Consider the following 12974-nt stretch of genomic DNA (forward strand, 5'->3'; position numbering starts at 1 on the left):
TATTTTAACACAAACCACAGATACATAAATGTAACATTTGTTTATTGAGATGATCAATGCTGCTAAATTTGATTTAATGGTTTCAGCATACATAACTTAAAAGATTTTAAATGGTTTAACATTTAAATGTAAGATTTAAAGGAGCTGGCAAGTTTACTTTGTAAAAGTTCAAAGAGCAATGTTCTATTTGTTTGAGCTCTTTGGTTGGGCATTTAAACTACTCCCCCTCTCCCAGATTTCACTAAATCTAACACAGAAACTGTTAGAGATGCTGATTATTGTAGCAGCATGAGGGGCCCTTAAGTCAAATTCTGCTCAAGGCCTCATACAGCCTTGGACTGGCCCTGCATGATGTGTTAAATCCGTTGCACTGTGCACAGAGATGCGCAACAATCGGGAGATTGTTCGATGCTGCTAATGTAACTTTAGTAGCTCTTCCATTTTGTGTCATTTTGAGTTTTTAATAAGAGTCACAGTAACTGTTTTGGTTGGTCGAGTTTATGGGATGGACGCGCTCATTAACTCCGGCTGACTAAGTGGACAAAGCAGGCAGGCTGCCATGCTTATAATACACTGAGGGATACCCTGATCTAACGTCACTTGGTTCCCAACCCATATCTCCATATAATGCCAATTTAGGAGTATTTATTAGCGCACCTAAAAAATAACAAATGGCTCTACATTGAACTTTTTCACTGTAAGGTTGTTGACAGTAACCCCAGACTCCCGCTCTATAATCTAATAATGGGTAAACACAAGATCTATATTACTCAGTATACACCTTATACTTTATTTATAACTGAACCTAGCGCTCTCCCAGCTGAGTCCGATTGGACTATTATTCCTTCTTCAAATGTTAAATATTCAGCCACAGTAAATCCCAAATATTTTGTCTATTACAAATGTTTTTGTAATAGACAAAATAGTAGGCCCAGAACAAAGTATGTGTTGTCAATGCATGACTCATTTTTCTGAAATTAATAACTTCTGTCTTAACACAATTTATCCTTAACCTCATTTTTTTACACTGACCATAAGTGATATATAACAATTTCTGTAAATCTGGTTCACTTTCAACTGCAAACTTTTGTCTCACCAACTCTCACTCCTGCATTTACCTCTTTAATTACCATTACCAAGTCATTTATACATAATGTGAAGAGAGTGGGAGACAGAACATCTCCTTAACACCAAATGGTGTTAAAAACCATTGTGTTCTGTTGTCGTTCACCTGAACACAAGATTCCGAGTTTTGCTAAACAGCTTTTATAGAATTATCAAATTTTTCATCAATTCCTGCTTTTAATAACTGAAAAAATAACACAATCAAAAGCTTTTTGGAAAACACGCAAAAGTAGACTTTACTTCTTGTGTCCTTGTATTAACTATTGTGGTTAAGGAATATGTATGATCTATACAGGCTCGTTTTTTCTAAACCCATTCTGTTCCTCTTTTTACAAGACTCTAAGTACTTAATTAATATTTCATTTAGAGCACTTGAGTAAAGTTTATAAACACAACTAAGTAAGCTAATGCTCCTCTAGTATGTAGTTCATAGGTACTCGAGGGTCAGTAGTTTGGGATTTTGGGATTGGTTTAATTATAGATTTTTGCCAATCAGATGGGACTAAACCCTGTTCAAAACATGTGAAAAAAGATTGAAGAAAAGACTGAATAAAATCTGAAATAATCCAGGTTGTTTTAAGACTTCATTTGACTAATTATCATAACCCATAGCCTTCCCAAATTTTAACTTATCAATGGCTTTATGGAGTTCATTTTCTGAAATATAAAAGTTTAATTGAAGATTTGAGAAACTCATTCACATAAAACTTTCAATTCGATTCTTAATAGATATTGTCCTTTCTAAATAAGAATAATCCCATTCAGGAGAGACGAAACTACCAGAAAATAAGTCTCCAAAGTCAGCTTGCCACCAATGCAAAACATTGTTAATATCAAGACATACAGAGCCATCCTCCTGAACCACGTCTAAGGAGATGTTTTTGTTTTTCTGGGCCCTAATTGGTTGATCAAGTTCCAAAATTCCTGCAGGTTGTGAGTTTGATTAAAGTCATTCTTTACTGCCTGATCTCGTATATAAGTCCTCAAATCCTTATCAAAATATCTGAAAAATCTTTTCTCAGCTAGTTTAAGTCATTCTATAACACTTTTAATTCCTCGTTCCAATAAAATAATTTTTTTTGTCTTGTCTCTTATTACCACTAATAACTTTTTTACAGAATCTTATAGCATCATAGACATAATTACAAAAATCATCATACCATACATTCAGCGAACTTTGATAATTGACATGCTTAAGTCGTTCTACAAATGTGCCAGCCACAAATTGCAATGAGGCATTTGAAACAGGGCATGATAAAAATTTTCTAAAGCAACATTTTGAATTTAAGTTAGGCTGTCCCTCACCATGTGTAGGACTAATGTTTCCTTGACCCTAAAAGTAAGAACTAATAAAGAGTGATCAAGTATTTTACAAAAATGGTCCAGTAAATCAAGCCACTTTTTACCACCCCTCTCTATTAATTCATTTGGAGTATATCTAAATTAACAGAGGTGCGTAAACAGTTGTAAGTAGTGATAATATAATCCACAACCACTCTTCCTTTTACCAATACTGAAGTGAAATTATTATTCCCATTTATTCGACCATTTACCACATCACTTAGTGTCTTTCAAAATATCAATTAAAATTTTCCCTTGTTTGCTGACAGTCTCATCTGTACACATTCTAACAGGAATATCCACATCAATTTCATTAATACAATTTTCTAAACATCCAAATTGACTATTAACTCCCCACAAACATAGATGGCATCCATTTCGACCAGATTGTAGATTTTAACCAGAAGATCATTATATAATCTATGTGGATAAGACCAGTTAAATCCTTCCGGAGGAAGATAACATGAAATCAAAGCTAAAGAGTATTTTTACATGCTTTAACTGAATACAAACAATACGATTAATACATTTATCAACAGAAAAAAAACATGATATTGCAACAGAATTGAGTTGTTAACTCAATTCCGAGTTAAAAACTCCGAGCCCACCAGAACCTTTCTTGGCTCTAATATGCATCTTTTTATTCTGTCCAAAGTGTAACCATCAAATTTAATTGTGTTTTGTCTAGTTAGATGAGTCTCATTAAGTGAAATAAAGTCTGGATTAAAACTCCTCAGTATTAACTGTCTAAGTTCTGAGTTTGTTTCGGTCCATCCATTTACATTCCAATGTACAAGAGTATATTGAACATAACTTACAGGCTGAGCTGGGGAACTTCAAACCTCATCTGACAATTCCATATTGTTATCAACAGTACCAATTCAGCTCCATTGTGTTATTGCACAATAGCCAGCCCCGCCCTAAACCTCACAACTCCCAGGGACTGACTACTGACCAGCTCTCCATCTAAATGGGTCCGGAAAATCTCTAAACCTTCGAGTCTTACCCTGAAACAGGTCTAAGAGAGATAATCTGTCTAAGCTGGCATCGAGAGAGATTCATTTAGCCTTTAACTACCTACAATCCAAGAGTTATGACCCTTTTCAGTTAAGAAGCAATCAGCTGAGTAGCCCTCGCAACTGCATAACTTCAATAACCACTCTTGTTAATGGTAGCTCTCCCTCTATCAACAACGTGCACTTGTTACAGTCTAGATAGTTTTTAGTGGCTCAACATAAGTCCCAGGGTCATTATTTTACCAACACTAAAGGAATTTCTGAAGCCACCACATTTCTAGAATCATGTTCATAGATTTTACACTAATTAGGAGAACCATAAAATAATAGATGACTCAATTAATTTCACTGTCCACAAATCTTATTAGAATTTTAATGCATCTTTATTAAGCAAGATTTTAGCAGGGGTAAGTGGCAGACAGATTAATTATCAATGATTACAGATTAAGAATAAAAATTAAAATCATTATAAACCACCTTCATTCTATCCTGACTTTTTCTCTAACCAGTGTCACTAATTTACTGAGCGAGGCTTTGGGGTGCAGTTCAACTCATACCCAGATGATGCATGAACTCGGCAACTTTCTCTTTGTACAGCAAAATCCTCTTCAGAATAGAAGCAAAGCAGAACTGGTTGCTGTCTTTCGAACTCACAGATCTTCATCACACAGTGACCTTGGTCTTTTCCCCAAGTCTGTTGCAGTAGCCTTGAGATCTTTGGTTTGAGGCAGAGTAGGCAGTCGAATCAGAAACCATGGCTGAGGGTTGATGTACCCTTCTAGTAGTGCGGAGTCTCAACTTCCCCATGGCTCCAGGGTGCGGTCGTCTGCTTATCTTCTGTCTGCGTCCTCTTGTTGGCTTGACTTCAGCACCTCGGACTAAGAAGACTTCTTCCTCTTTTTCATGGGTTTTTATACTCTCTCATCCCATGGTTGTGTATGGGACTTCTCGAACGTTCGATGGCTCTGTGGAACGCACCAAATCTTCTCACAGCAGTCAATGCCTTGCTTACTTCCCTTTTGCTGTTTGTCCACTGACCATCTGGTTTTACTTCCTCAATCTAGTTTAGATTGAGGAAGTACTTCCTCAATTCCAAAGAGTACTTCCTCTTTGGAACTTCCCTGCCTACCCACTCAGCTCTGGCCCTGACTTCTGCTCTAATTATAACACAGTCTGGGAACAGCATGTCACTTCACTTCACAAAATGTGTTATTACTTCAGTTACCATTCTGTGTGCTGTATGATCATCATAAATCATTAAACATAATTAACCTTCTGTTTTAATGCAAACATAACTTCTTATAATAATCATCTGAGTTTTAATTCTATTCACCATTTACTCATCATGTTATTCATTTCTTAATCTGTTTTTATTACATCAACTCTTTGTATAATCATCAGTAAATCAAAGTACAAAAAATCCTTATTTTTATAATCATTGATAAATCAAAATACAAGAATACATTTCTTATAATCAACCAGCAATTAAAATGCAAGAATATATATATTTGTTAATCATCAGTAAATCAAAATGCAAGGTCACTTATGTCTCTCGGGCCTTTATGATCTGTTTTCTGCATGAACCTGGAAAGATCTCACCACTCTATACCGATTTTCACAACAGTTGCCAGCTCTTGTTTGGATCGCAAACAAGAGCTGGCACTGTCATTTTGTTGCTTTCTGACTCTGCCGTTTCCAGAAATGTAGAACTGATGGCCAGAGGGTAGCTGATCCAGTAGCGTCTTAAAGTTTAGTTCATTAAGCCGTTCAGTGTGTGTCTTAACTGAACGAACATAAACATTTGTATTTAACCTTCCCTCTAAGCAACTGTTTCTTCTGTAACTTTGTAAGTCCAACATTTAAAGAGGACAGATAGAGCAAAATGTAAATACATTTTAAATTTTTGTCAGATTGGTATCTAATGTATTTGTTGATCTGCATATTTGTTCCCTAGGGGGCATTTTGGGGTCTGATGACAGGCCTGGTGATGGGACTGGTCCGCATGATTCTGGAGTTCTCCTATACAGCACCATCCTGTGGTCAGCCTGATCATCGGCCCTCTGTTTTAACTGATGTCCATTACCTTTACTTTGCTCTCATTCTGCTGGCTCTTACATGCCTAGTAATTCTTGCTGTCAGCTTGTTGACTGCTCCAATACCAAAAGAAAATGTAAGCTGCATTTATTAATTTTATTTTTAGATGTGAAAACTGAAGATGCAAACAAACAACATTAAACAGGACATGTATTGTCTCCAAAAGTTAGCTAGCGGCAGAGAGTTGGAACTGAAATGTCCCCAGTTGATGACAGGGAGATGCACAGGACAAACAATCATGTGCGCATACACCATCATCAGACAGAATAAGCCACTGGCTCAAATGACCCCTGGTCAAATTGCTCAACTTACCCCAAACCTGCCATTTCAACTTTATTTATGTCCACAACTAAAATGGTGTTTATGACCTCATGTTGTAGCTCATACATAGCACAATTGATATATAAAGCAATTTTTAAAAATATCTATTATAATCTAAACACAATTCTTATGAAACTCATAAAATACTAAATTTCAAGAGTGAAAGAGTTTTTGAGAAATAAAAATCTAACCAATTTATTTTCTTCACAAGCTTCATTAAAAGATGCCTTCCTCCTAACTATTTGTAAACTTATAAAAACATGCTCAATGTTTTTACAGTTTCCTAGAAACAACTTAGTCCCTACCCCCCTATATCCCAGTTAATCCTAGTTATGAAAAAGTGCATTAAGCTCAGTTTATTACTCAAATTAGTTTCAAAAGTTTCTATCGAAGATCATCTGCATTGTTGGTAGTGGTCTCTCTCACTTGTCTCCTGACAATACTCCATAGAGTCTCTACGGGGGTTCAGGTCAGGCCAGTCTGCTGGCCAATAAAGCACTGTAACACCAGGGTTATTCAATCAACATTTGATGCCTTTGGCAGTTGGGCCGGTACCAAGACCTGATGAAAAATTAAATCAGCATCTCCATAAAGCTTGTCAGCAGAGCGAATCATGACAGTCAGCTGCATTGACTGTGGACTTTAGAAAACACAGTGAACCAACACCAGCAGATGGCATGGCCCCTCAAATCAAGGCCAAAGGTTCTGGAGGTGGGACCCACAACTGGATGCTCCAACCATTAAATTGTGGACATTAATATTTTTTTCAAAATGGGACCTGTTTATGTGGTAAAATATAAGCCTTTTTTTCTTTCAGACTCAACTTCTAACTTTGAGTTTATTGTGCTCCAGTAAAGGATAAAATACTACAGACAAATAGAGGAAAATAGTCTGTCCCTATTCACTGGCTCAAGCAGACTCCAGCACTTTGATGTAAAGAAATGTCAGCATAGTATTTTGATGATGTTAAATTTTTTTTTAACAATATTTGTAAAAGGAAATCTTCCAAAAATGTCCCGAATATATCAAACTTCTTAATTGATACATGTAATAATTTATTACAAGCATTGAAACAGAAACCTGCTCTAAATGTCTTTGGTTCAGCTCATTTCTCACTGCTTTACCTCTCCTGTGCAGCTCCACAGACTAACCTGGTGGTCCAGATTTAATCTTGAGCCTCGCGTCGACCTCACAACTCCTCAAAGGGTACCAGATCCAGAGAACTCTGTTAGCTCTGAGACAGAACAGTCTCAACCACCTACATGGAAAAGAGTTGCTATGTGGCTCTGTGGCCTGAGTAGTCCAAGCTCACAATCTGCACCACCAAATACACAAAGCAATGATCTGAACTTTCTGCATGAGAAACCTATTTGGAGGAAAGTCTGCAATTTTAACGCTGTGCTGCTCCTGGCTTTTAATGTATTTCTCTGGGGATACTTTGCATAAAGTTGTGCTTAGAACTTGTAGCATTTTGTCTCAGTATCTGTGGAGGAGTTCTCTCTAATGTAAAGACACATTGTACGGCGGAACTAAGATGATTGTCTTGTGTCAGCAAACTAATATGTGAATGTGATGTTTCAGTATTCAAATACTTGATGAAAAGTTGAAATTTATGACTGTTAAATTCAACGTATACAGACATTATGAATAAAATCAATTCTATAGATGTATAATAACAGTATAATTTACAATGCTCATCAGAAGTAGTACTGCTCATTTTTGGTTTGAAAGTCCACCTTGAAAATAGCGTTTAATAAATTGTGAAACCAAATCAAATTCTCCTTCTCCATCTGCCATTGTGGGCATAAAATAAAAATAAATTTGCAAGTATTAATGTGTGCAGAGCAGATTGCTGAGGACTTCAGACGTCATTGTGGACCTTCTAGCTCCCCGTTGAGGAGAATTGGACAGCTGATTGATTAAAAAAGACTGTTCATTGCCAGATAGTTTAATTAATGTAGGCTTACTTTACTGATTTAGAAAGTGTGGGCATATTAGATTACTACTGTCAACACATAGACACATCTGATTTTGTGAAACATAAACATGTATGGGAATTTGTGCAGCCAAGAGAAACATTACAAGCAAAGAGAATAAACTATTGGAATAGTTTTTTATTGGTCTGGAGTAATATTCTAATTCTGAATGCCATGTTTTTAACAGCTGTAAGCACAAACGCATAATTAGCAAAAAATAAAGGCTTTCAAACACCCATCTAAGTGTAATTCATCTATATAATCTGTTTCACTTAAAGTTCCTGGGATAAATAGATATTGCAAAATTATCCCAATTTATTGGATGGGACTGTATTATTGTTTCTGTCAGGATCTGTGTTTTTCTGTGTGTTTATTTTGAGTTTCCTGTGTATCTGTGTCTCCGTGTTGTCCTGTCTCCCTTTGATTAGTCCCCAGGTGTGTCTCGTTCCCTGATTACCTCTTGTGTATTTAGTGTCACCTGTGTGTCTGTGTCTTGGTCGGGTCCTCGTCTCATTTTGGCTTCTGTTCTGCCGTATGTCCGGGTTAGTCCATTCGTGCTCTCTGTTGCTACCTGTGTTGAGCCTCAGCTTCCGCTCAGCAGTGCTGCCAGGGATTTGGACTGTTTGTGTGCATTATTTCGTCATTAAATCTACCATATTTCTCTTACCTGGGTCTCCTAGCGTTTTGCCTCACCACTCATCCACACCACTTTATGACAGTTTCAGAAATTTCACATAAAAGCCAATTAAATAATGATAATGCACTTTATTTAAAAAGGAATAATGTAAAACTCAAACGTCACTATTTGATGCGCTGTGCCAGATTTTAGCAATAAAAGCTAATTTGCATCTGCAGGCTAATTTTTTGGGAACAATGTATTATATTTTAAAATACACCGTGTTTAGTGTTTTCATTTATAGTAAACCATCCAGAAATTCATCAAGGTGCTGAAGCTCTGCCTAAAGTGGTATGTTTTTTTTAATTTTTTTTGTATTTTTAAGATTCCATTTTATTTGTATGTAAAATGAGTAAAAACAAAATCGAAAGTAATTGTTTATTGGAAAAAAATAGAGATGTGATAAACATTTCATACACCACTCTGTCTCGTGTTCATTTCCAATGAGCATATTATAATGCATATAAACCCCAGACAACATAGGACAGTGCACACTACAGCTAAGATGTTGTCATCCACAGAAAATAGCATTAAGAAACATGAAGCAGCTCTAAATCCACGTGATAATAACAGCACTGCTGTACTTGCTTTAGTCAAATTATGTGCTGACCCAGGGATTTCAGGTGACTGCCATAATTCTGAGAATTGTTTTCACAAATAGTTCTTCATGACACAGGTATAAGCCAAGATGACCCTACTCCAAATTCATTTGGTCATGGTCAAGATGAAAATGGTTTGAAGCACTCAAAGGAAGAACACAGACTCCACAGCTTAAATAGCCCATCTCCTTGACTGAGAGAAACAAAAAGTACATCATGCACATACCTGGTAGTTTAAATTTAAATAATTAAACTATTAGAGTGCTGCTTCAGTGTAAATGCTTGATGCAATTCTGAAGACAGAACCTTAATGATCAAAATTCTATTTTCTATGTCCAGAAGTTGAACATTACTACAGCTCTAGACTGCCACCACCATTCTAGGTTCAGATTTTTTTGTAGATTCATTAAATAAAATCTCAATATGTATAAATTGAAATTGCAACCTGTAAAGAAATATAATGAAAAAATAAATGCATTCTAAATAAAGATATTTCTGATACTTTTATACAAGAATTAGCAGCAATTTTAAACATGATTATCTCTTGAAGATTCTTCTTTTTAATTATTTCTTTATCTGCTTTAGCAGTCTTTCTCTTATACGGATAAAAAATAATGGTATTGTTTTGGACTTCTATTGACAGCTCTTGTCTATATGATAGGACACAAGAGGAAGGAATTGCTTGGTTAAGCTGACAGCTTCTTTGGAAAATGTTAAAATTTAATTCATCAACTTTTACTTTATTCAACCAAATCCACATTCTTTGCTGCTTAGTGAGATATTTCAAAACACTGAAAGACCCAAAGCTTATCCCCTCTGTCACAATAACACCACCACCACCATTAGCCTTCTTAACTAAAAAATAAGAAAACGAACAAATACACACATTCTCCTGGGCTGCCAAACCTAAAACCCCCTGAGGGGGAGCAGCCTTTTTTACCAGGATAGCATCTCCAGGCAAAATGCCTTGAGGTGAACCTGGGCCCCACTCCTGTACCTCATCCTTGAGTAACACATAATTTCCACCAAGATTTTGCCCATATAATGTAGAGCCTTCCACAGAGCCCTGGGAGAAAGTTGGACTAGGCAACAAGACAGTGGTTCGGAGTGAACCTGTGGGGCTAACAGGACTTATAGGACTTTTAGGGCCCTCAGTGTCCTGGATAACAAGCCCTGAAAGGGAGCTTTGGGTTCTTCCATAAACCAATCCAGACATACTCTTTGGATCATTGATAACATAGAGGCCTGGAAACGTGTTTGCATGGGTTCCATCCTCCAGCACAAATGTGTTCTGTACATTAGGTTGAACTATGTAATGCATTGGTTGTAGTACAGGGCTAGCGGTGTAGTAAACTGGTGGCTGCTGTAAAACAACTGTCTGAGCTGGATAAGAAAGTTTAGCAGAATGACTAATGTTAGTACTAGTGGAGTGAGGGAGAGTTGTGGTTGTCAACAGTTTGGTTGTTGACTCTTTGGTTGTTGTACTGACATGAGATTGAACAACCTTTGCAGATGATACTACCTTTTCAGCTTTATCATCAACATGCTTTGCCTGAATTTCATGGTTAAATTTAGGTTTAAAGACAGGCTCTGTGATATCAGTGGTGGTTTTGACAGATCCTGATGCCTTTTGTATCACCATTGCTTTTGATGTTGGTGTAGGAGGCGAACAGATCTCAGCAAGTGTCCTGAACTTTGGTCCAAGGTCAGTGAGAAAGTTCAGGTCATTGTCAGGTTCTAAGATGCTGCAGCTCCCTACTGAACCAGCAGAGGAGCCCTTGCCCTCAAAGTCATATTCCAAGAGGATGTCTTCAAATGGCACTGTAATTGTAGATTTCTGTTTGGGGAAGAGAAACAGAACAAGGATTACTGACAATGTTCTCAAATAAGTGTATTTATTCAAGAGATCTAATGAGATCAAAATAAAGTCAGTAAGTTACCTGGGAGAAGTAATCATTGAGAAAAACATCAGGAAGGGCTATATCCTCAAAGCAACCTATTTGATGAATACTCTGTGTTTTTCGGCTGAGTGAGTCAATTTCATTGCTTGGATTGTAAAACTCAGTTGAAACCCTGTAGTCTATGTCAGCGTCCACCATCTTTGTGGAGGTCGGCTGAAATATTTGGTCCGATTCATAGTAGGTTTCGTTCTTAAGTGTTTCTGTGAATGCTGCTGAAGAACCAGTATTGAAATTTGGTCCTGGTGCTGCCTCAGTTTTTTGTTGGGTACCATACATGACGGGCATCAAATGAACAGGAACATCCTAGAAAAATAAAAACAACTCATGAACATACAAGATATTTTAACAAACTTTAAATTGAACAGTGTGAGTTTGACACAAAAAACATTTATGTTTAAATGTTAACTCCTCCAAAAGGACCATAACCCCTACACCAACCATAACGTATACCACATATTTGCACAAAAACTGTATGCAAATATACAAACATAACAATTTAGTACGTGAACTGTTTTTCACTTATAGGCTATATATGCAGCTCCTTCTACTTTGATGCAGCTGTTTTTGTTTGGAATTTGTATTTATTTATTTATTTTTTGCTGATATTCATCTTTATATCTTTAAATTTTCCAAATTTACATATATAGGAACTCCTGCATTCATCATATTGTTTCAAAAATAATTTCTTAACTTTTACAGCTAAAAAATGCTATTTAAATTGAATTATTACTGAATCGCAATACAGTGAACTCTCGCTATTTCACGGTTCACCTTTCACGGTCTCACTGCTTCACGGAGTTGCATCGTGCATTGTGTTCTGCATTCTGATTGGCTAAACAGTCTCTCAGCTTCTTCTCTACCTGTGTGTCAATAACGTTGCGGTTTAATATGTACACGTACGTAAAACAGTTTGCCATATTTAAGTTTGCAAATTCTCTTGCAATTTCAAGAATCTTTTTGCCCAGAAGAAAAAAAAGCGACAACAACTACAGATAACTATGTTCTTCTCTCGAAAAAACACACCTGCACCACGGGCTTTAGAAGACAAAAAAACACAAAAACGCTACAGAGCGGAGTCAGGATGCAGCGGCTCAGTCAGAAGAGCAGTGAAATACACGTGAGTCACTATTTGTCCTACTGTACTTTGTATTTTTTTTCATAATCATTTTTCATTTTCTCCCATTCTAATCCAATGACTCGGGTCGCGGTGGGGCGGTGCTGATCTCTGCAATTTGAAGCCTTCAGTTCGTATTGATGATTAAAATTATTATTTTACAGTACAGTAGTTATTTGTAAAAAAAAACAACCAAAAAACGTTTATACAGTACTTTTATTTGTTAAACAAACGCTTGGACTTGTAAAAAGGTTTTATTCTTTGGTTTCAATGTACTATGGAGTATTTCATTGTAGGCTATAATAATTGTAAAAAATATAAAGGTTACTACTTCATGGACTTTGCCTATCACGGGTTCTTTTTAGAACGTAACACCCGCGAAAAACGAGGGATCACTGTACATAAATGATCAGAGAATGGAGTAGAAAGGACCAATGGCATTCTTGTATTTATGTGTACTATGCTGATTGAGTGTTATAGTGCTAGGGAAAAAAAGCTATAATGCAGTTAAAAAATATTATGATAAATGTTCTTAGTTGATGGGTCCATATTTAAACAAGAATACAGAGTATTCAATAAACCAGATATTTACATTGGACAAATAAAAGACATTTCTTAATTGAATTTTCTACGGACTCTAGTTTTCTGTAAGTTTTTAATTTTCCTCTTTTAATTAAATCCATCTGCCTGTCTTCTTTGTGCCTTCGGTTTCCCACACTTCACCATTCCATTCACCATTGCGTTTCTTGTG

At 36.4% G+C, this 12974-nt stretch overlaps 2 protein-coding genes across 4 annotated transcripts in view; one reads left to right on the forward strand and one right to left on the reverse strand.

Moving 5' to 3' along the window:
• slc5a9 (solute carrier family 5 member 9) overlaps positions 1-8111 on the forward strand; it is a 46248-nt gene extending 38137 nt beyond the window's left edge. For all 3 annotated transcript variants that reach the window (XM_032572537.1, XM_032572536.1, XM_032572538.1), the window contains 2 exons: positions 5437-5652; positions 7035-8111. In XM_032572537.1, coding sequence (XP_032428428.1) covers positions 5437-5652; positions 7035-7343 — 525 coding nt within the window. In that variant the 3' untranslated portion in view covers positions 7344-8111. The remainder of the gene's footprint in view (positions 1-5436; positions 5653-7034) is intronic.
• Positions 8112-8913: 802 nt separating this feature from the next.
• The window catches only part of LOC116726034 (desmoglein-2-like), a 45713-nt gene continuing 41652 nt past the window's right edge, over positions 8914-12974 (reverse strand). Inside the window, exons 13-14 of the mRNA XM_032572505.1 lie at positions 11089-11412; positions 8914-10985 (exon numbers count right to left, since the gene is read on the reverse strand). Of these exons, the coding sequence (XP_032428396.1) occupies positions 9567-10985; positions 11089-11412 (1743 nt within the window). The 3' untranslated portion in view covers positions 8914-9566. The remainder of the gene's footprint in view (positions 10986-11088; positions 11413-12974) is intronic.

This window comes from Xiphophorus hellerii, chromosome 9, assembly GCF_003331165.1.
Source record: "Xiphophorus hellerii strain 12219 chromosome 9, Xiphophorus_hellerii-4.1, whole genome shotgun sequence".
NCBI classification, from domain to species: Eukaryota; Metazoa; Chordata; class Actinopteri; order Cyprinodontiformes; family Poeciliidae; genus Xiphophorus; species Xiphophorus hellerii.